This window comes from Fukomys damarensis, unplaced genomic scaffold (genome assembly GCF_012274545.1).
Source record: "Fukomys damarensis isolate Sample0158 unplaced genomic scaffold, DMR_v1.0_HiC HiC_scaffold_15, whole genome shotgun sequence".
NCBI lineage: Eukaryota > Metazoa > Chordata > Mammalia > Rodentia > Bathyergidae > Fukomys > Fukomys damarensis.
In genome coordinates, this window is record NW_022900927.1 from 13,915,320 (window position 1) to 13,939,366 (window position 24,047).

The 24,047-nt window shown below is 38.6% G+C and overlaps 1 protein-coding gene across 3 annotated transcripts in view; it reads right to left on the reverse strand.

Annotated features, from left to right (window-relative positions):
- Positions 1–24,047, reverse strand: part of Lrrk2 (leucine rich repeat kinase 2) — a 139,795-nt gene that overhangs the window by 108,479 nt on the left and 7,269 nt on the right. For 2 of the 3 annotated variants that reach the window (XM_010615431.1, XM_010615429.1), the window contains exons 4-13: positions 23,570–23,658; positions 20,257–20,391; positions 17,302–17,436; positions 14,249–14,380; positions 9,142–9,261; positions 8,349–8,494; positions 8,180–8,259; positions 6,709–6,815; positions 3,695–3,824; positions 1,376–1,500 (exon numbers count right to left, since the gene is read on the reverse strand). In XM_010615431.1, coding sequence (XP_010613733.1) covers positions 1,376–1,500; positions 3,695–3,824; positions 6,709–6,815; positions 8,180–8,259; positions 8,349–8,494; positions 9,142–9,261; positions 14,249–14,380; positions 17,302–17,436; positions 20,257–20,391; positions 23,570–23,658 — 1,199 coding nt within the window. The remainder of the gene's footprint in view (positions 1–1,375; positions 1,501–3,694; positions 3,825–6,708; positions 6,816–8,179; positions 8,260–8,348; positions 8,495–9,141; positions 9,262–14,248; positions 14,381–17,301; positions 17,437–20,256; positions 20,392–23,569; positions 23,659–24,047) is intronic. The other variant, XM_010615430.1, reaches the window with a different exon arrangement.

Here is a 24,047-nt window from a genome sequence, read left to right on the forward strand (position 1 = left end):
TATTTGATAATAAGGACAGCTTATTCTCAGAATTATAAAATATATATAAAACCACATAAAATGACAGATTTAAGGAGATTTCATTTCAGAAGGAAAAAACCAGAACTTCAAAAAATTGGGAATTTTATAGAAGAAAAAAGAAAAGGTATTATCATCCTTTACATTTAGCGATCATAATGTCATATCAGATAAAGCTAACTGCCCCTCAAACTTGCCCTCTCCTGTGTGTTTCCAGGGCCCCTACCGTGTCTCACTTGACTACCAATGACCCCAACCTAAGGTCCCTCCACTTCTCTCCCTGCCTGTCACCTTCCACACCTTGGTGCCACTGCAGTAAACTGCACACGTGGTCACAACACTATGAGTTTTAAGCTCCTCTAATGAAGTTGAGTTGACTCCTATTTAATAAGCACAAATCCCTCAACACTGCATTTCAAATCCATCACTTTCAGCCTCCATCTGTCCCTCCATACCCACCCCCAAGCCCTCCTCTCCTTGCTCTCTTCTCTCGCCCTAGACGACAGCCCTTTCTTCTTCACCTTGTAAGGTCCTTTTATTCCTTCTGCTAGCGCATCCTCCTCATCCTTCAATCTCAAATATCACAGTCTGACCTCGTCCACTGAACAAATGATCTGTGCCTCCATTAACATTCTCCTGTACACATATATCTTGAATAGCCCCCTCACTGTCTCATAACTGACAACGGACGTGCCCAGGCACTGCTAAGCCCCCGTAGTGCTACACTCATGCGTCTCTTTTCATTTTTCAAGCTGTAGCAGCAGCACAGTGGTCAGAACATCAGAGGCACTTTGATAAATACGTGTTGCCAGAATACAGAAGTAGGTGTTTTAAATGAGCTTTGGAGGACACGTAAGGTAACAACAAATGTAAGGAGGAGGTAAAGGGGGAGGAGGAGCCACTGAGGTTAGTGAGTAACACCCCAGAGTTACACTGGAGAAAAATCAACCTAACCACAGAGTAAAAGAAGGACTGAAATAAAGCCAGAAACGAGGTACGAAAGTTAGCTACCATTTACAGTTCAGGCAAGGAAAAGTATGGCTTGAACTTGAACTTGGGTCATAACAACAAAAACTGAAATGAAATATCAGAAGTGAACAGTCACCCTAGAGATAAAAAGCTCTGTATTTTACTGTAGCTATTTCTTATATTGAATACTCTTGTGGACTTCTGTTATGATCTAATCTCAGTGGCTCTTTTACATCATCGTTCAGCTTCTACTGTAGGCTCAGCAGAGGGTTTTGCATTTGGTTGTCAGACTAGTCCTTTTAGATTTGATTAGAAAGTTGCTATTTCATGTCAAGTTCAAAATCCATTCAATCTGCTATCTCTTTGCATAACCGATTTCATCACTTACCTGGCACTATAAAATGTAACAGGGCTCGCAGTGCCTCCAGCTGCACTGACAATGACATTTCATGACTTTTCATAACTGTTATTATGTTGGGGACCAATGTTGCCATTGTATCCAGGGAAGTATTGCTGGAGAGAGAAAATCTGCATGTTTATTAAAGATACAATTGGATTCAACCATTCAAATGCCAGATTAAAACAAATGCAAGAAAACAGGACCAACATATTCCACCAGGAAAGTGTGTTTGAATTCAGTCATTTGACCATATGAAAGTTTAGTTGTTTAGTTAAATTTTGACCTGAAGAAGGAAAATTCATAGTAACCTGAGAATTCTTTTACTTAGATTTCATAAAAACAGCAAGTTTCTTCTTATCTACATATAGGTCATTGGCAGCACCCAAAAGACAGATATTATTATCCCTGTTTTCCACAGAGGTGGTCAAAGGATAAAAAACAAAGTCCTTTAACTAGAAGATGCCAGAGTCATGGCCAGTACCCCAACCTGTCTGACCCCAGACAAAATTCCTTTATCTCACACCCCAGACTAACATCTCTGGACTTTTTGTGTGACATTCTTAATTCATTTTAGCTTGCATTAAGATGAGAAAATCTCACTTGTCAAGATTTTAATAGCTACTATTAAGTTATCAAAAACAGTCGTTGTTTTGCACTGTGCCATGTTCACTGAAACTTGTGCTAACAGAGCTGTGTCATTGCTTGGCACAGTTTCACAGCCGTTGCAATACAGTATTCCTTCTTTGCCACCGAAAGCCCAGGTTGCACACTGCCTTTCTTTGGAGTCTGCCCATTGGCAACGCCAGCTGGGTTCACCATGCTCTTCTCACTGTGACTTTTACACACCACAGCCTTTGCAGTATCACACAGAATACAATTATCTGTTTGCTCATCACTCTCCTCAATTAAATGGTGAGCATTTGGAGGGACACCTCATTGTTAGGGCTAACTGTCAATCTCTAAGATTAGAACAACAGACATTTAACTTAGGAGAGAAAACTACCAGACACATGAAATGGCTTGTCAAGAACCCACAGAAGCCTAAGCCCTAGTGTATTTTCTCCTTTGTAAGATTTTTGCATCATTTATGAGGGGACACACAATTCCAGCAACCAGGAAAATCAACATGTAAGACAAATGTTTCATTGAAATGTTCAAAGGCAACATGTAAACAGGAGAAATAGAATTTAGAGATATGCTTTATGTAAACTTAAACAGATTAGCTAGACTTATAGTAAAAACACTGTAACTGCACTCTTTACAAGCCTGAGGCTATGCCACACACAATTTATCATGCAAAAACAACAAAAAAACAATTTATCATGCTACATGTACCTCATTCACTTGCACTTAAGAGTAATAATAGTAGTAGTTAAAAGATACGAGGCAATATATCAATCCTTCTATAAAAGTTAATGTATTTCATCCTTATATCATAAACATAAAACTTATGAGGTTGTTATTATGATTTCTTTTTGTAGACGAGGAACTTGAACTTTAGCAATCAAACACTCTGTTAAAATTAGTGGCAGAGCCAAGACACAAAACCAGTTTTCATTGACACATCTGTGCCAGTCACTCCTGTATTTCTTTGTTATCCATGACAGCTTCCCATAAACCTTTCTTTATTTCACATTTACTAAGACAATGCCAAAGTTGTTACATTTTTTAAATTAATAGACTGCAAAAGGTATTGAATAACTCCCATAGGAGGCATCTGCTGGATTGGTTCAGTCTGAGTGTCTTAAACTGTTTTTTTAAAGCTAGTAGTCCTACCCTACCATCCTCCGTCACCGATGAAAAGATCTGACCAGGGCTGTGCTGCTAAACAGACAGATCTTAACTGTGCTGGCCGTGAACTAGAGGTGAAGAAAAGCTCCCACAGCCAAGAAAGGGTGAGAGCAGGAAAAGATGCCAAAGTTAATTCAAATGAAGAAATAATAATAGATAATGTGCTTAGTATAACAAAGCAACAGTTAGAAACTGCAAGCTAATTTTGACATTTTGTCTTTCACACACAATAATTTTAAACACTTGTCATTCATGCTGCATAATTATCATTTTTGAATCCTGATCAACATCACACATAAAACACAAAAACAAACCTTCATCATATTTCTAATCTCTACAATTCCTTTTACTATTGAAACAAAGTAAGTCTATAATGTCAGCAATGTGAGATGACACAGCAAAAATTTCATGCTTCAAATGCTTTGTTTTTTCTTTTCATTCTTAGAGACGTGCTTAAAATAGTAATAGTCTACCTGATTACTATGTACTCTGCATGAGTTTCACAGTCTATATTACCTTCCATCAAAGAGATGATTTAGCATTTGACAGCCACTTTCAGCCACTTCTGGAGATTGGATATGCCTCTGCATTAATTCCAGGACATTCAGGTATATTCCTTTAGACAGCAGGATTTTTCTGACTTTGACTGCAAGATATTTTTTGAGGTTACCCGTAAAAATGAAAGCACATTTTCATAATTTTGCAATAAGATATAGAATATTAAGATGGTCTAACATCTTAGGAGAGCGTATGCACAAATATATATATATATATCTCCTTGGCAAATTAGAGGTTAATGTCTATTTCTTTAATATTTACATATTCTCTGTACTTTCACATTTGTAAGTTTTTTGTTGAGGTTCACATTTGGGTTGTTGTGAGCTACTCTGTCCATTTACCACGGTGGAAAGTGGAAACATGCTATTTCTACATACGCCATTATGTGCAAAAGGACAGGAAGCATGACACTGAAGCAAAAACAGTTTCATTTGCTGGCAAAGCTTAAGTAGACAGAGACATGTCTGACAACTCAGTGTACCCTACATGCACAAAACAACCATATTCTAGAAGAAGCATTGCATACTAATTTTCCTTTTGCAAAAAAAACTTTACTAAATATAATCTATTGCTTTGAAGTTTTCATATATGTACCAATTGTCTTGAAGTCTCTACATAAATATAAATTCCAACAGTATATACTGCAATTCAATACTCTGAAAGCGTCAGAGAAGGAAAATTGGAAAGTTTCAATTTCCGCACTCTCTTAAAAAAAAGAAAAAAAAAAGGTCAATCTCAAAAAGAAAAGGCAGAACAAAATACAGAAATAAATCAAAGTGATCAAAACATTCCAAAAGAATGCCAAACCTCAAAAGTAATATCTTTTTAAAACAACCACAATGTCCCATGTCAATATATAAGGAGTTGGTTACTTGGTTTGATCACATCAGAAGTTGTAACTCTCCCAAAGTGAATAGAGTCTAACCAAGGAGATATTTTAAAAGATAAACATTATTCTAGACCAGTGGTGCATACTTTTAGTATGCATCAGATTTACTTGGAATGTTTGTTACAAGACAGGTTATTGGGTACTGACTTCAAAGTTTATCACATTCCTTAGGTTTGTGTGGGGCTCCAGAATTTACATTTTTTAAGAAAGTTCCCAGGAAATGCTACTGGTCCAGCGACCGTACTTTAAAAAGCACCATTCTGCCGGGCATGGGGGCGCAAGCATGTAATCCCAGCACTCCGGAGGCTGAGGCAGGAGGATTGCTGTGATTTCGAGAACAGCCTGGGCTACACAGTGAGTTCCAGGCCAGTTTCAACTACATAGTGAGATCCTATCTCAAAAAAAAAAGCAATAAATAAATAAATAAATAAAATAAAAAGCACCATTCTAAAGAGTAACCCAATGTATGACTTGTATTGCAAATACCACACTAGGAAGAAATCGCATCATAAAGTCACAAGACATTGTACACATTTGCCCGCTATCCAAATAATACTAGAAAGAGCAGAGAACTGATTTTGAAGATATACATCGATTCAGTCTGAACATCACTAATGTTTAATACCATAATAAGAAGCAGTCCAAATCTCACAAAAGTATGGTTGTTTTGTTTGCCTATTAGTAGAGATTTTGCCAGACTGCTAAGAATTATAGAACCAACATGTCCAACTAGACATGGTGAAATCCTAGCACCTGAAATCCTAGCACTTGGGAGGCTGAGGCAGTAGGACTGCCACTAGTTTAAGGCCAGCCTGGGCTACACAGTAAGTCCAAGGTCAGCCTGAACTTTGAGACCTGTCTCAAAATACTAAAACACAAAACAAAACAAAAAAACGCAAACACTCAACTGTTCATACACAAAAACCACTGCCTCCACTGTAAGAAAGCACAGAAGCGTCAAAAGTCCAGGTTTCATTTTCTGGAATGAAATCTCTGTCCGGGCCTCTTTAACTGCACAGTAAAATACTGGAGATGCAAGAATAACCATTGCCTTTCCCACCCTGCCTGCTCTGATTCATTACCCTGAAGGCAAGCCCTGTCTGACTTTCAGGGACCTTGTCACTCCAAGCCTCTTATTAAACTACGATCAGAGAGATGGGGTGAGAAAGAAGGAGGAGGAAGGACCATTTTCCTCTTGATTTGACTGTGCATGAGATATCTTTCCCTCCACCCAGATCCTCTACTAAAAGCTGGCATGTGCACTGTTCTCAATATGGATCTTTCGATGTTTTTTCCCATGTTTCGCTCTCTAAAAATACGCTGTAAAAGCTGCCAAGTTCCCATGCTTTTATGATGAGTTTTCCCCCAGTGTTTTCGGGCAGTATTTCCTGATTGTGGGGCAGGAGTCTGAGCAGCCTGAGCCATGATCTTAAACCTCAAGGGTCCTCCCAAACATGTATGACCCCTTTTTTTCTTTTTAATCCTGCTTCACTGAAACACTTACAAGAATTGCACATAGAGGATCGTTTTTAAGAAAAATTGTAGCACAAAAATATCATACTGGATAGATTTTTAAAATGGTGATTTATTTCTCCACCCAGGTGCATTTCTATAAGGTCTTGTTAAGAAAATAACAGGAAAAAAAAGAGCAATCCTTTCGTGTTTACTATAGGATCCAAAAAAATCCCACTAGGCATAAGCTAAAAGTCCAGCAATGAAGAGATTTCTATAAAACAAGCTACAGGCAAACAGGAAAAACCACACAACTGTTAAAAATGATAATGTTAAAAATATAAATTTATCAACATGAAAATATACAATATGATTTTTAATAAGGGTATAACATGATCCGATTTCTGCAAAATAAGATAAAATATATTGCATATGTCACGTGTGAGTAGATATATAGAAGCCCAGAAGAACACACGTCCAGGCACTTATTTTATTCTCTATCCTTTACCTGTACCTCAGCACATCCGTATGTCAGTTTCACATCCACACATTTGAATTCTTCACAATACACAGCTTTCATAAGAAAACACAGCACTGTGTGTGTTATCTAAAAATGTGAAGCTCCCCTTACCGTTTTGTTCTAAGAGTGTGGACAGCGCAGCCGCCGAGGCCCGCAGGACCTCCCGCGATGAAGAGTGCATGAGCATGGCCAACATCACCTCCTTGTGCACCGGGAACCTTCGAGAGACGCAACCGTGACGTCAGGGGTCAGCGTGAAAACTTCACTGCTATCTGATGACTCTAATCCCAATGAGGGCAGTACTTGTAAATAATACTTTATGTCACCTCCACGTGCAAGGATGAATGCTAAGAAATTAATATTTCCAGGGCCGGGGATTTAGCTTAGTGGTTCCGCCGCCAGCCTCGCAAGCGCAAGTTCCCGGGTTTGATTCCCAGTGCCAAAAAAAAAATTACTGAAAAATTAATATTTTTGTATTTCTTCAAAAGATGACAAACAATAAAAATGCTCAGCAGATACATTAAAAAGGTGCTTGGAGGAAAAAGGTGATGTGAGTAAAATAGGATAATGGGAAGAGAAAGAAGAAACTAAAAATTAAAAATCATAAGGAAACAAATGTATGTTCATAGATATATTTTCTTTTAATATTATTTTAAGACTCTCCTACAAACACTGAAAAATAGATGTACAATAAACTGTAATTTATAAACTGCAACATGAATCTGTCTTAACCTAATCTCTTGAAAAAGCCTGACCATTGTGGGATTATTCTGAGGCTGATTTAACATGTAGTTTTCAAAAGAATTACTTTTGCTCAAAATGGAAATGTTTAATTAAACAGCATCTGTTTCACTAATTCCCTTCTTATTGGCACTGCATCATTATGCAAATAGGCTGTCAGGATTTGAGATGTCGAATATCACAGTGTGAGTTTCCAGAGTGAGTGGTTTGTATCTTAAGCCCCAGAGGAAAGGCAGAGAAAGGCACAGGTATCAGCAGCTGCCACAGAAAGTGGAAGGGCACGATGAGAAGCCACTCTGATGTACAGGAAACTCCCCATTATAGTCTGAATGAGGGAGGAAGGCGGTCTTAGGGAACTTGCATAGCCGCTGTTCAAAGTCTCCTCACCCCCGACAGCTTCAACCTTCCCAGGAGAAGGCAGAGCAATCCTGCCACATCAGGTGAGACCACACAGTGGGAGGTTTCTAACCAGCTCTAATTCCTGACTCTTGCTGGCTAGTCACCGCGGCAAAGGGAGTCACACACAGTTTGGGGTTCCTGAAATGAGGGAGTGGGGCATCTTCCCGTGGTCAGCCGCAAACTGATCCTTCTCTATGATTCACAGCTCACTGAACAACTCAACTGCCAATAATAAGTAACTCACGCACACCACCTTTTCTAACTATTAAAAGCCAAGAGATTAAACTATGATATATTCATCGCTAATACACAGCAACAATTAAGGCATACACATCTACACCAGAAATATTTCTAATGCTGAAAGCTATCATTGAGGTATTTGATATGTATTGATTAAAAATATAACTGAAAGCTTTGGAAGTATAACTTTGGAACTACTGACTGGCCGTCTTCATCCCCGATCTTCTGGTGTAAACTGCGTTGGTACATAAGGAGATTGTTTAGTGCCCAGCATGCAGCCTCCTGCATGGAGGAGGAGAAAAAGAAACTTGTCAACACAGAAATGACCGGAAACCATAATTGTGAATAACGGCTATTTATGAGAGGCCAACCTGCACGTGTTTATTCTTCTTGTGCCATGTTAAGGCCCTGTAACAGGCCTCCAGCCAGAACAGCTTATCTCCCTCCTTCTCCTCTTCCTCATTCTCCTGGTTCTCATCCTTCTCCTCTAAGTCTTGATTTAAGAAAATGGTCTCAGCTTGAAAAAAAATTAAAAATAAATACATATCTTACATACATATAATTCACCGGCAGTTTGAATAAGCATTCTAAATCCGTATTTTGAAATGTTTATCAACAGAGAAGATTTTTTCTTTTTCTTTTTTTTGGGGGGGTACTGGGGATCGAACTCAGGTCCTTGCACTTGCGAGGCAGGCAGCGGAAGCACTGAGCTAAATCCCAGCCCCCAGAGAAGGTATTCTTTAGTGGCAGGCTCAGTTAATTATAAAGCGATTTTTAATGAATACTCCTATTCCATACAGATAAATGATAAAGTGAAGAAAGTACCAAAAAAAGTAATCAACTAGAAGAGGATTATTTTAAAAGATTAGCAACCCGATGAAGAAAATGAAACCAATGATGTCAAACAAAACTCTGTATGAGCAAGGACCTCATAATTCCTAGTTCTCTAGAAAATATCCTCTGTTGGAAAATGAATTACATTGGAACAGAAACAGCATTTAATGCTTGCTTCTCTGCATGCAACCCCCTTTTTATAATATTAACATTCAACATCAAATGCACCCATGAGAATTTTTCTTGTAGGCTTACGGTGTGACTCAGTAGTAGGACACTTGCCTAGCATGCACGAGGCCCTGGATTCGATATCCAGCACCAGCTACTTACTGAGAAGCGCTAAACAGCCAAGTGCCGAGATCTGTAGCACTGCATTCTCCGGATACTGCCACAAGGCTTTCACCACAAAAGCATGCACCTCATTTAACACCAGGATGTTGAAGAAATTACCTAGAAAAAAAATGAGACACTAGCTAAATTCTCACCGTTGGGACTTACATTGTCTCTAATATATATATGACGGCATTTAAATCAAAAAATTTGAGTAGGTAAGACCATCTTAATGACATTAAAACATATATTTACTAGGCCAGGGATTTGCTGAGTGGTGCCACCGCCTGCCTCACAGGCGCAAGGACCTGAGTTTGAGCTCCCGTACCAAAAAAAAACTAAAAAACCAAAAACAAAAACATATATTTACTTTACTTGAATCAGAGTATTTTCATGTGAGTGAATAAGGTTTGAAGTTTTGCCCACGATGTCATTTACATACCTTACTTATAAAATGAAAATATATGTGTTATTTCAACTTTGTGGCCTTTGACCCTAACCCCTGTCAGCATTCTATAAAAATAATGAGATGTCCTCTCTCCACGGCACTGCAGTACCCACTCATGAAATAACTTAATTTTCTTTCCTTCTAAAAGATATTTATCTTTTTGTAAAAACTCTTTCAAAAATTAATCCTTTTGGGCCGAGGATTTAGCTCAGCGGTTCGGTGGCCTGCCTTGCAAGCACAGGCACCTGAGTTCAATCCCTGGTAACAAAAAAAAAAAAAAATTAATCCTTTTGTTGAAACATGCTTTTCAGTTAAAGAAATATGTGCCTCTTGGCAAACTCTTTACCCTGCTTACTATTTGATCTGGCATACCTTGAGATTTTAGGAAAAAAAAATATTTCACCACCTTGAACCCACCCAGGGAAATAGTCTCATAGCTTTTTGTACCCAACCATCTGAGCATTTTAACAAACCCTCAAAAAAATCTAAATATTCCTGGGAAGAGAATGTACACATTAGATTCTTGTTAGTTTCCGAGACAGGGTCTTTCTATACAGTATCATGCAGGCTGTCTCTCAACTCACTATGTAGTCCAGGCTGATCTTAAATTCACAATCCTCCTGCCTCAGCCTCCAAAATGCTGGGATCACAGGTGTATGCCACACACCCAGCATTTCCTCATTTCTTCATGCTAAAAATATCCAAACTTCTATCTGTTAGCTTTCTGATGTGTACAGTACATTGTCATTATCTATTGTCATCTTACTGTGGAAAAGCACCACACCTTCACATTTCCTAAGCCACAGGTTTTCGTATGTTAATGTGATCATAATACCAAAATCCCAGCTCCCAGGATCATTTTATGGATCAAAAAAGTACAGATATATATATATACATATGAAACTGTCAGAAACTATGAAAAAAGTCTGCAAATATTAAGACAGTTTTATCATCAAATAAAAACTTATGAAAGAAATAATAAGCTGAAGCATTGCATAAAAAATATAATTCTTTGGGGGGGGGGTACTAGGGATCAAACTCAGGTCCTTGTGCTTGCCAGTCAGGCACAGAACCACTGGGCTACATACCTGATTCTAATTCTATTTTTAAAAATTCATTTTAATTAAATCTACCTAGAAAATTTCCTAACACTAAAGCTCCCAAGTTATACAATCACGACTCTAGAAGTGAAATGTAAGTTGTTAGAATAAGATCATAAAAATTAGGGGTTTTTTTCAAATGAATGATGATTTGTCACCAAAGTTGTAATGATGAAAAGCTAAATGCTTATTCCAAAAATCCTAATTTTGCACAAAATATCACCAGTGATCTTCATAGGAAAGATCATCAGAACCAACTTCTAAATACTAATGATCCTTATTGTTCACCCACTGCACACTTGGTAATGCTTTGACCCCCATATAAAAACATAAAAGAAATCAAGCTGTGCATGTGTTGGAGCAGAGTGCAACAGGGAGCTGAAACAAGAACTGACTTGGGAGCAAATGGACAAGCTGGAGTAGCCTTGCAGAAAAGCAAGAATTCTGCCCCTGCAATCAGTAGAGTCTCCTCACACTGCGTGAGACAGGGGAGGCCAGCCAGTCTCCCTCCCGCATTGAGCTTGGGTCCTAACAAGGTCACACGGCACCTTCGTGTCAGCCTTGTATTCTGCTTCCCGGCAAACATCTCTAGAGGAGCAGCTGCAATTTGGTCTTTAGGATGCTCAGATATTAAACACACTCCCAAGAGCTCAGCTATTGAATCAGTCTAGAAGCCCGTGAATGAATAAATGGATAAAGAAAATGTGGCATGTGTGTGTGTGTGTGTGTGCGTGTGTACACATACACAAAATGGAGCATTATTCAGCTGTAAAGAACGAACTCTTGATGTTTTCAGGAAAGTGGATGACACTGGAGAGTGTGCTATATGAAAGAGGCCAGATTCAAAAAGAAAAATATCATATGTTTTCTCTCATATGTGGAAAGAAAAAAGAAAGAGAGACAGAGAGACAACATGAATGTATTGAGGGACTCAGAGAGGAGGAAGGGGACAGGGCACAGGAGCCAAGGGGCCCTGAGAGTGTGACATGCATGTACACCCTGATGAAAGGGACCTATCAAGCTGTACCACTGGTGTGCACTGAAACAGCGTCAGACACAGAATACGATGCAACTATGTACTAATGATTAAAGAAATTTTAAAAGAATTAAAGAAATTATTTTAAAAGAAAATAAGGTGAAAGGGGAAAACAGTCAACAAAAGGCGGTCAAACAGCAGAACTGTAAGTACAAAAGAAGATTTTCAGAAATTTACTTTTAAAAATCTAATAAGTGATCAGGCCAAATTTATCATAGGAGTACAAGGTGGCTTCATATCAAAAAGCCCATAGATTTAAATTCCACATTATCAAAAGAAAAAAGTCTTAATGTTTTTAGATAGTTGACAAAATTCACTGTTCATCTGTGATTTTTTTTAAAGTCCACATGTAAAAGTAAAAGCAAATCAGAAACAGAAGGAAATATCCTTTTATTTCTTTATTTGTTTATTTATTTAGGCGGTGGAGATTTAACTGAGGCCCTTGGGCAAGCTAAGCGTGTGCTCGCTTCGGCTCACCCCCAGACAGAAATGTCTCAGCTTGATTAATTCTACTTGTTACAAAACAAGTAAGACAAGTTGTAAAAGTTTTTTTAAAAAATTATAACAAGCATCATTCAGAATGATAGAATGCTGGAAGCTTTCTCTTTAAAACCAAGAATGACACAGGGATACTTACTACTGCTTCTATTCAGCCTTATCCTAGTAATCCTGGGCCATGCAGGAAGACAGGAAATGAAATACAGGCTATTGGGAGTGGAAAGGAAGAAGTCAGACAAAGAATTGCCTCCACTTCTTCACGCAATTACAGTTGAAAACTATAATTTTAAAAAAAGATATCATTTACAATGATAACAAGAGCTAAAGTATCCCAAAATAACTGACAAACATGTATGAGACTTTTATGGAATAAATTAGAATGTAAACATGTCCTTCCTTCCTAAATTGATCTGTGATTTGTACATCTTTAGTCAAAATTCCTTCGGGGTTCTGAATAGGGACAAGTAGATTCTAAAATTCGTATGGAATAAAAAAGACCCAAGAAAGAAAGCTGAGAGGTGTTACCACAAGATGACCTGACCCACTAGGTTATCAGATATCAGTCTTCCAGAGCTACAGTGATTGAAACAGTACAATACTGATCCAGACAGATCACGTCAATCAAAAGAACAGCAAGAACAGAAACATACGTAGTATCCCACACCACCGGGACATGGGAGGACCATATACTACACTGTACTGTGATGGTAACTAACTATCCATATTAAAACAGGAAAAAAGAGTAATTGAAATCTTTACCCAAAAAAATTAATCACAATGCTTTAAAGAGAAAAGCTCAGAGAAAACATCGAATATATTTATCACCTTAGAAAAAGGATTTTTTTTCAACAATATGCATACCAATAAAAATAAATCACAAAGCAATTGATTATTAAATTTAACCGTTTGACAAAAGCCACTATAAAGATGGCGACAGGACAGGCTACAAATCAAGAGATGTTTTCCACTAACCAAAACATTATTACCCAGAATCTACGAATCAATTTTTTAAAAGACCACCCTATCAAAAATGGATACAAGGTAAGATTGTACCTTTCACAAAGTAGAAAGCACCAAAAGCAGGGCCGGGATTTAGCTCAGCGGTTCGGTGGCCTGCCTCACAAGAGCAAGGACCAGAGTTCAATCCCCGGTACCAAAAAAAAAGAAAGCACCAAAAGCAAAGGAATATTTGAAAGTAAATACTCAGTCTTATGTTTCCATAGCAACACAGGTGGTCAGCACAGTAGTGTAAAACAAAATTCAGGGGCTGGGGTAAATCCCCGGTACCAAAAAAAAAAAAAAAAAATATGATGTAACATTGATGACACACAAAGAAGTGAGCACACATGTACAACTTTAAGGAAACATGAAAATGTAGTAAAAGTATATTCAAAATGGGAAAGACTGATCAATATAACACGATGGTGAGTGATAACCTTCACAGATAAAGAAGAGACAATGGCCAGGTGTGGTGGCGCACGCCTGTAATCCCAGCACTCGGGAGGCTGAGACAAGAGGATCGCTGTGAGTTCGAGACCAGCTTGGGCTACATAGTGAGTTTCAGGACAGCCTTAACTACATAGTGAGCCCCTGTCTCAAAAAAGCAAAAACAACAAAAAAAAGAGACAAGAAGGAGCATCTCTAGCCCCAGTGACATATTAATACTAAAGTTAGGTGCTTCTTGGCTCTCTGCTGCATATTTTCTACATAAAATTACACTTGTTCTTTTTAGATATCAATTGTTATAGAACTATATTTTAAGTATAGACCTAACAATAAAAATAGCCCTTTAGAATCACTTCTTCCAAAAATAATAAGATCAAAGCTTCTCTTACATTCCACAGATCTATTGTCACCACTCCTTTTAAAAATTTCATCTATGTGTGATAAAATAATCTGCTGCTTTGAAATAATTCCACGCACTCCATGTCAATATTCTACTTATTCATCAACACGTAAATATATAAATGCTATACAGACTCACATCGTATAGACTGTGATGGGACGTTACGAATGATAACTCACCTAATGTAAGCCTATGGAGTAAGCAGCAACTCACTTCTTGAATTTTCTCACTGAGAGGGAATGCTTTCATGGCTTCTACAGCGATATTATAGCATCTGACATTGCCACTCATGAGGACTTCAACATTATTGCCTAAATGTAAAGGAATCATAATTATTATAAAGTAAGAATTTTCTCCTTTCAAATATGCCTACAAAGGGCCAGGGATTTAGCTCAGTGGTGCCAGCGCCTGCCTCGCAAGTGCAAGGGCCCGAGTTCAATCCCTGGTACCAAAACAAAAACAGAAAAAAAGATAATACAAATACGCCTACAAAAACATACCAGCATAATGCCTACAACTCTAAACTTATGTATCATGTTATATCAAAGAGTTATGAAAATATTATGCTACTCATTGCTAATATAATGGAATATAGGACTCATTTTTGGCATTGAGGGAAATTTTCTTTAATCTTATTTTTTGGCTTAAAATTTTAAAACAAAGAAAAAAAATTGACTCTAAGTCTAAAAATGGCCATTTTACAAACACTAACAAATATAAATATAAAGAATTTTTTAAAAATAAATTTGAAGGTCTATTTTCGAAGAATCCATCGTATTTCATATCAGCTTTTGCACTGGCTGTTTCCTTCAACCCACAAGGAGAGTCCAGACTATGTCACAGAACAGAACTGCTCAAATCAGCTGAGATGTATTTCCTCCCTTCCAAAAGTACAGCCAGTGTAGGAGGCAGGAAAATCAAGCCTCCTAAAGGTGTCTAGATAGATGGAGGAGTTCCAGGGGAGGGGAGAAGGGAATTATAGCATCAAAATACACGACTAAGGGACAAATGTAAGTGAAATAGAAAGGGAAGAAAGAAGGCACTGGAAAAATGCAGTGAAGAGAGCGAGTTGTGAACCTGCATGGAGAAAATACATCTCTGAATGAAAAAGAAGAAAAACTCAGTCTGCAAACCATTTTTCTTTCCTTCTTTTTTCAGCATGGCTGAAACTGTTTTCCCAAAAATATATGTTAATGTTTAAATTATATTTTAAAACACAAGGGCCAGGGATTTAGCTCAGTGGCGCTGCACCTGCCTTGCAAACACAAGGTTCTGAGTTCAATCCCCAGTATCAGAAAAAAATAAAACACAAATTAAAAAAAAAAAAAAAACTTGCAACAAGGAAAGGAAACAGTCTGTGAAAACAAGCATCTGCTTTGCAGCAGAGGTGCAGGCATGATTTGCTCTAAGATTGAAAGGCAAACCTTTAATTTAGAGTCAGTGTTTAAAACCTTGGATTTCTTCATTTTTAGCTGCAACTGTCTTTGACCTTTGTATTATGAGTCGACACATTTTAACTGGAACTATGTCCAACGTGGGTGGGAAACAATGCATTTCAAAAACAGCGAGGCCAAAAGAAGCAAACAGTGAATAAATATAACCCAGGAAAAGTACAATGAAGAATATATTCAGTTTGCAGGCAGTGATGACTTCAGGAAACAGAGAAGTAAGGTCAGCCTCCTCTACTTTCCAGTGTTTAATTTCCTGTGGATAAGAAAACCTTACGGTTTTATAAATACCACACAAAGACATTCTTTCACAAGGGCATTGGGTTTTGAGCCTGCTACAGCGAGGCCCCACATCCCCAGACTGCTGTACTGATTCCCATATCTGAAACTAAACAAACATATTGTACACATGCCATGCATATAAACATACTGAGTCCTAGCACTTTCGGAAAGTTCAGAACACATATTCCACACCGGATACACTTTTCCTATTATCTCACTCCCTGAATCCTTAAAACAATATGTACAAGGATGAAAATATTACTAAGCAAATGCATATGTACATCTTGTACAAATCCGCACAAGGAGTACATGAAATATGAAACATTATCATACACCTACAAAACAGAATCTGGAGCATGTTTTAGTCCACAAGTCATGACTGGTAACATGCACTGCAAACTAATTTCCCCTGATTTGTACTTTTATGTGAAAAAAAAAAAAGTGGCTAAATTTCAGCATCATGAAAAAGCTAGCCAAGAAGGAGACTGAAGGTCGAACTCTTCTGTGAGGCTTTCCAGGCCTCTCCTGAACGCACTGCTCCCTTCACCTCACCCACCGACACTGACACGCCCTCCTCCTGATTCCATCCATGACTGCATGCAGACGGGGAATGTACACCTGGGTGTGCTCAGAAGCCCTCAACTTTTCTTCTTTTGGGTGCACTTTGCTCTCTCGTTTCAGCAGCTTTTAACCCACAGCAGTCACCTTGCGGGCATTTTTGTCTCGTCTCACTCATCCCCACACACAAACCTCTCCCACCATTCAGGTCTCTGCCAAGCAATCTTGCCTCCTCTCTATTCTCAAAGCCTAGGTTTCTTTGCATCACTTGCCTTACTGCCAGAGACTCCTGCAGTTAAGTCTGCAATCCCCACCGGCCCAGAGGTGCGATGCAGGCCTAAGAAAAAAATACACTAAGAGACAGAACTAGGAGAGAAAAGAGGTGCCAGGACCACCATCGAAGGCACTGGATGGACAGTCCCAGGCACTGACTTTTATGGGATAAAGGTGACGTGTGGTTTCTATGGAAATTAATGTAAACAAAGTTCATAAAGGACAAGACAAAGCATTCTCAAATTAGGAACGGAACAGACAAAATACACGATTGTAATTAGAACACTGTCCTTCCAGTCTGAAGTTATTAGCTGTAGGAATAGAATTTGGGTGTGAGTTACTCCGACCCTGGCACGCAGGCCTCATCTGGACTCACTTCTAGAAACAATGCACCGCAACCACCTAGGCATTTATCTGTACCCCCATCATGCCCTGAATCCTAAAAAGGCAAGGAACATGCTCATATTTTCCACTCATGATTCCCTGGCACCAAGCCCAAGGCCAGCTGCAATACAGTCTCAATAAATACAAATTAATTAAATTAACAAACAAATGAATTTAGCATCTGCAAGTCGCTAGACAATAAAAATGTTTTCAAAACATGTTCAGAAAGGAGAGATGATACTGTAATTTTTCCTACGCAGAAAGAAATCCCGTTATAGTCTACTTACAAGGAATCGCTAGGGAATGTAAACAGCAAAGTACATGAAGCACGATTTCCTCTTCATCTCTGAAAGTATTTAATGCATTTAGCAGTATCATATAATCTTTGTTCTCAACAAATTCAGTCAGTTGTTCTTCAGAAACTGAGAAAGGAGAGAAAAAATACTGAGGAAGCTTAAAAAAATGCATCCATCGTATCCAAAACTAGATTCATGATAGTTGTGTAAGACACAGCAAAGGCAATATACTCAAATAAAGATGTTTCTGCAAAAAGCCTTCCTAAGAATTTTATATGGGGAAAATAAGCTATTGGTATGGAAAAATTTTGTTTTGGCCTTATATTAATTATATCATGCTTTGAAATGCAAAGGTCCCAGTTGGCAAACATTGTCGGAAAAACATAATTATTTATTAGAGGAAAAACAGCCAGTACCAATGGAAATGAAAATTCATAATACTTAATGCCAGCCTACTGGAAATGAAAATTAATAATACTTAAAAGAAAGGGGCTAATAGTACACTTACAGGACAGTTCTGCCAAATGTATCAGCTTAAAAGCCACAAACTTTAGCAAATGGCAAGTAATTACACTTGGAAACACTGTCTTCATGGTTTTCTATCAGAGATCAAAAACTGTCATCATTAATTTTCATAAAGTCTTTTGATCAAGTAAGTGAGTTCCACCCGAAGTTTATTTCATTAGATAGGAACCCCAAAATATACATATAAAGGGCAAGGGATGTAGCTCAGGAGTACAGCATTTTTCTGGCAAACACGAGGTCCTGAGTTCAATCCCTGGTGCTTTTTATATATAAAAAAAGTCTGGTTTACTTAGCTTGAAAATGAAAAAAATGTTATAAAATGAAGCATTTTTTGTGATCAACATTAATTTTCTTAATTTGATACTAAAATGCCCACATAATACAATATGAAATTGGTTACTTTCTTTTAATTATTGAGAGATACTATGGAAATACTTTATTGTATAGTGCAGTTTCCACAGTATATTTTCAATCGTTAGAAATTAACTGTATTAACCAATTTTTTAAAATTAACTTTATTGGCCAGGCATGGTGGCACACACCTGTAATCCCAGCACTTGGAAGGCTGAGGCAGGAGGATCACTGTGAGTTCAAGACCAGCCTGGACTACACAGTGAGTTCCAGGTCAGTCTCAACTACATAGTGAGACCCTGTCTCAAAAAACAAAAAACAAAAAACAAACAAACAAACAAACAAACAAACAAAAAAATATATATATATATAAAATAACTTTATTATTACTAAGTCTCCTGGGAAAACCAGAAAATTTCTCCTTCATATTTACAATCTAATGCTCTCCACACCTCTGCACTGACAATCTTTCAATTGAGTAAGATTTTTGTTGCTGTTCTTGCTGCTGCTGCTGCTGCTGCTGTTACTGGAGATTACACCCATGGCCTTCACATCATCACACTGAGATACAACCCAGCTTTTTAAAAAAAATTTTTTTGAGACAAAATCTCAAAAAATTGCTGAGTTACCCAGTTTGGGCTCAAACTTGTGATCCTCCTACCCCAGCCTCCCAGAGCACTAGGACCACAGGCATGCGGCACCACATCTGGTAAGATTCTCCTTTTTATCCTGCCCTGGTCCACCTCCATAGGTCCTGGATGGGCACCAGAGGCTGGTGAGGGCAGTGATTATCCTTCCTCAAGAACAAGAAGGTGCCCTTGAACTGCAACACTGAAGGTTATAGGCCCGTTAGCCACAGACCCTCAAACTTCATCCTGCTCAATTCTTATCAAATGTTCAGCTGCAAAGCTACATTTCCAGAAAACAGTGTTGGAAGACATGAAGTTCTCTCACTCCTTGCTCTCAGTAAACTATCTTCTCTACTAAGTCCTTCACTGCAGGCCTGGGTCCAGGCACATGACTTTCTGACTACGAAAGGGTGACTTGCATCAAAACACACATGTACTCTTTACAAAATGTGTGTACGTATTGTCTCACCCAGGGAAACCCTGGGAGGATTCTCTCAGGTCTCCCACAAGTCAGATTGCTTCTCCCGAGTTTACTTTTATCTCAAAAAACTTTATAACTAACAATGTTTATCTGTTTTCAAAGAGCCAAATTTCTGGCCCACCCCCTTGCAAATATACAGAAGGTTACATATGGTAAGCATAACCTAGCTTTATTATTTTTCCCTTTATCCACTTTCCCATCCCTTTTTCTTTAATGTGTGTTCCTTTCGAAATCATGCGGGGTATTGAATCACACCACGTGCTCTAACCTGTTTGTAGAGCTGCGGGAAACCAGCGTGGCAAAGCAATGTTGACAGCAGAGCCTGCCTGAATCATTCTCATCCAGAGCCCCAGCAGAGCTGGTTCTCGGAATGATGCAAAAGGGAATCTCAGAACCAATACTGCAACTGGCATGCACCCTCAGGCAAACTGCTCACTTTCCTGACCCATTTCCTCCTCTAGCCAGGTGATTACAGACTGCGACCAGCTCTAAAAATCCTGGTAATCACTGTTAGCAATCTCAGTGCAACCCTGTGACATCCGTCCAAGTCCTTTTCCTCAGGGAAACTTCGTGAGCCTCCTGGTTCTTCAAGCCGAGCCTCCAGCATTTCTAACCGCCCCCCTTATGACTCAGTACCATAAACCCACACTTAACCTATACTTGGTTTCAGGTTTATATTTTCTATCTTAACATCACACAATCCAGTTTTTAAAGAGAAGCTTATGCCTTGCAAAGCAATGAAAGAAATTCTACTATACTTGCATGAGTCGTAATCCATGAATGAAATTCACTGCACAGGGACAGGCAAGATCTCTGAATTCATTACTTACTCTTGACAGACAGCTCTCACTTATTAACAAATAGTATGATTTTAATATCTTTTTCTTGTTATAATTATATTTCACTTTCCATATATACCTATATATGTATGTATGTATAAATTTGACAAATTTGTAATACCTCTCTCAAACAGCACATGTAAAGCTTTGCATCCCAGTTTCTGGACCTCATCATTGCTTGAAAATGTGCTCATGGCATCAAAAATTAACAAGAAAATATCACTTTCTTCTTCTAATATCAGCAGTGTGATTTTTCCTATTTTAAAGAGAAGAAAATATCCTTAGTAAATAGCTGTCATAACAGTTGGAGCATTGATTTTTTATATAAGGACTATGACTGATTTGTATACTTTTATTTTGATAGGCCACTTAATTTTCCAAATGCTAGCTCTGTTAAGCTCTAGGGTCCTTCTGAGTGAGATAAATTCCCAATTTAGTTTATCATTTTTGATTCCCAGGAAACACACAGAGCTTACGCCTCTTGCACTAAACACCTAAGACAAGTTTCTACCTGAATTTTAAATAATACCTTCTGAATATTCCATGAGATCCCCAGATCTAGACTACTTCTCAGCTCTGTCTTCATGAGTGACACATCACCCATAGTTTCTCAGAAAGAAACTACCAAGTTTCTTCCTTCTTCCATCCCCCTTCTCTGCTTTGTAATCCACTGAACCAACAAATCAACTCGGTGCCAAGAGTTATCTCCTAAATATCTCAAAAATGCTTTTCCTAACAATGTCCTTCTATTCCTATGCTTAGGACCCTATCATATCTCACCTACAATGCAAATACACTGTCTTAATTTCTCAGCTTCACACATAACTCTACCCAGACAGCTCACTCCCTGCATTCTATTTCTAACATACAAATACGATTCTATAACACCCTTGCTGCCACCTCCTGAGGCCTCTCCTTCTCCTTCATATGACAAACACAATCCTTTGCAAAATGACCACATGGATCTCGGCAACCTCACATCCTTCCACACTTGTTTCATCTTCAAACATGCTGAACTCTTGCTCACCACTAAGCTTTTTAAACAACACTCTCCATTTGCACTCCTGTAGAATACTCTGCCCTTTTCTGTACCTAACAAATTCCTGCCATAATCTGAGAAACAATGCCTATTCTGTCAACAAAAATGAACGTGCTGGAATAGGACTGGTGGCCGTAAATACTTTTTCAACAATCAGAAGACTGAGGCACTGAAAGGTGAACTTTGCCAATAACATATAAGAGGCAGGGATGGATTAAAATGCAGTCAGGCAATGTCCACGCTCTTAACTCCTACAAGTGAGGTTGGCTACCACCTCTTCTATGGGAGTATTCTCTATATTACTGTTACAGTACTGTTCTCACTAAATTTCAGTCATTACTCCTCTCAATGCTTCAAGGTGCCTATGCTGTCTGTCCCCTGACAGAGTTGCTAGTCATATGTGTCAAATTAAAGTCAAATTTAACTTTATTAAAGTTAAGTTAAATTAAAATTAAGTTAAATTAAAATTAAGATCCTCATATCTCAAATGTTCAAAGGTTATAGACTCCCAAGTATGGTACTGGACAATCCAGACACAGAACATTTTTATCACTGCAAGAGTTAACGTTGAAGCCAGGCATGGTGGCGCGTGCCTGTAATCCCAGCACTCGGGAGGCTGAGGCAAGAGGATCACTGCGAGTTCAAGAACAGCCTGGGCTACATAGTACATAGTGAGTTCCAGGGCAGTCTGAACTACATCGTGAGACCCTGACCCTGTCTCAAAAAAATTAAAAAGGAAAAAAAAAGTTAACATTGAACAGCAATGCTAGAGTGTGAACTTCTTTGTGGTAAGAATGTGCCTTATCCGTCTTACTATTCTCCAATACCCCAATGACCAATAACTATTAAAGCAATTATTTAATAGCCACACAAAAATGATGAGTCATAAATCTGCCTCTAACAGTAACTAAAATAAACTTTAAAACTCATGTAAAACTTTCCCATTGGCTCAAAATTTAGAATGTTATGTGGGAGAAATTAACCAATATTTTCCAAACACATCATGTCAAATTCCCTAGATGTCTTCACATTTACAACTTTTATATATCCCAATGTTGTGAAAATTTTTTCAGACTCATAAATCCTTATCTTCCTGTCCACTGCCAAATGGAGAATAGAGATGAAGACAAAGAAGAGGGAGAAGGAGGGAGGAGAGGAAGAAGAGGGAGAGGGCAAAAGAAGGAAGAGGAGAAGCAGTCCGCAAGCATAGGATTTAAAATAAATCATAGTTAAAATGGTTAGCACATAACATTGCATGATTTTAATAAAAGGCTGTGTTGGAATGTCAGGCATCTTCCAACCTTTCCGCTCTTCTTCATGCACTAGTCTTCACTCTCCTTCATCCTTCTCTGCTGCACAGCCTTCGTTAGCAGAGCCCACGAGTCCATAATTCTCCCCACCGCACATCCAGCCTCTCACACTGACCTCCAAGGCCTCTGCAACTCTGCATCCAAAGTTCTCTGAACTCAAAACCTTGTCCCTTACACTGATGCAGACTCCACCCAGTCCTTCCAGGTTAGGTCCCCAAGGAGCAGAACCTTTCCTCTCAGCACCTGAAGACCTCCAGAGACCGTCGAACAATGGCCACAGCCTTTGACCACATCGGTATTTTTAGAGGTCCTTTATCCTCCAGGCAGAAGTTCCCCCAGGCAAAGAAGCCTACGTGTGCAATGACAGCCTGGCTCTAGCAGTTAGCAGTTTAAGCAACTCCCCTCTGCCTTAGGGTTTCTCACCCATCTCAAAGGGGGTTGGGAGGATTAAGTGTCAAAAAGCAGGCAAGCTATTTACTTGTGAATTCTGACATCTGGCAAGCATTCATGAAGCAGTGCTGTCTACTTTTTCAACATTGTTATTACAGCATACCCTAGAGCACATATGACAGAAAACACATTAAAGATGTACATGAAGAGAGATATAATAATGGCAAGGGCACGGCTGGCCACCAAGCTAGTGATAAAGGAAATACGGGACCACATTTTATGAGCAAAGCCAGGGTTAGGAATAAAAATTTGGGAAGACTATATAAGGTAAGGCTTAAAACCAAGACAACAGCAGGGTGTGGCGGTGGTGAACACCTGTAATCCCAGCGCTTGAGAGGCTGAAGAAGGAGGATCGCTGTGAGTTCAAGACCAGTTTGAGTTCAAGGGCAGCATGAACTACACAGCACGACCCTGTCTCAAATAAAAATAGTAATAATATAAAACCAAGATATTGAGTGGGAATTTTGAGAGATAATGTATAGAGAAAAGAGATCAGAGAAGATCGAAACAAAAAAATTTTGTAAATAACTGATACTCAGCTTACTTATGCTATTGTTCCAGTAAAATTAAAACATATTTAATAAATTTTAAATATTTTTAATTGAGTCAACATTAAAAATACATTAGTGCATTACCTGAAGTTAAGAGGAGATCTAAAGCCTTTAGTCCAACTGTTGACAGGTTTACATTGGCATGATGAACTGTCAGCATTTTAAGAATCAGTCTAGGGTTAAAAATGAGAAATCAGATAATATAATTATAGAATAAAAGATTATACTCAGAAGTTTTATAGTATCTAAAACTACATTTAGAAACTCTCACTTATATTTTTATTATTTTCATTATATCTGTTTCCCTATAATGAGGCTAACATGTTTTCACCTTCCTGAAAACCTGAACCTGGTTTATGAAAATTAATGGGTTGGGGCTGGGGATGTAGCTCAGTGTCACCGGGTCTGCCTTGCAAGTGCAAGGACCTGTGTTCAATCCCTGGTACCAAATTTTAAAAAATCAATGGGCTTGCTGGGGTGTGGCTCAGTGGTAGAGCACTTACTGAGCATGGGAGGCCTTAGGTTCAATCCCAGCACCAGAGAGAGAGAGAGAGAGAGAATA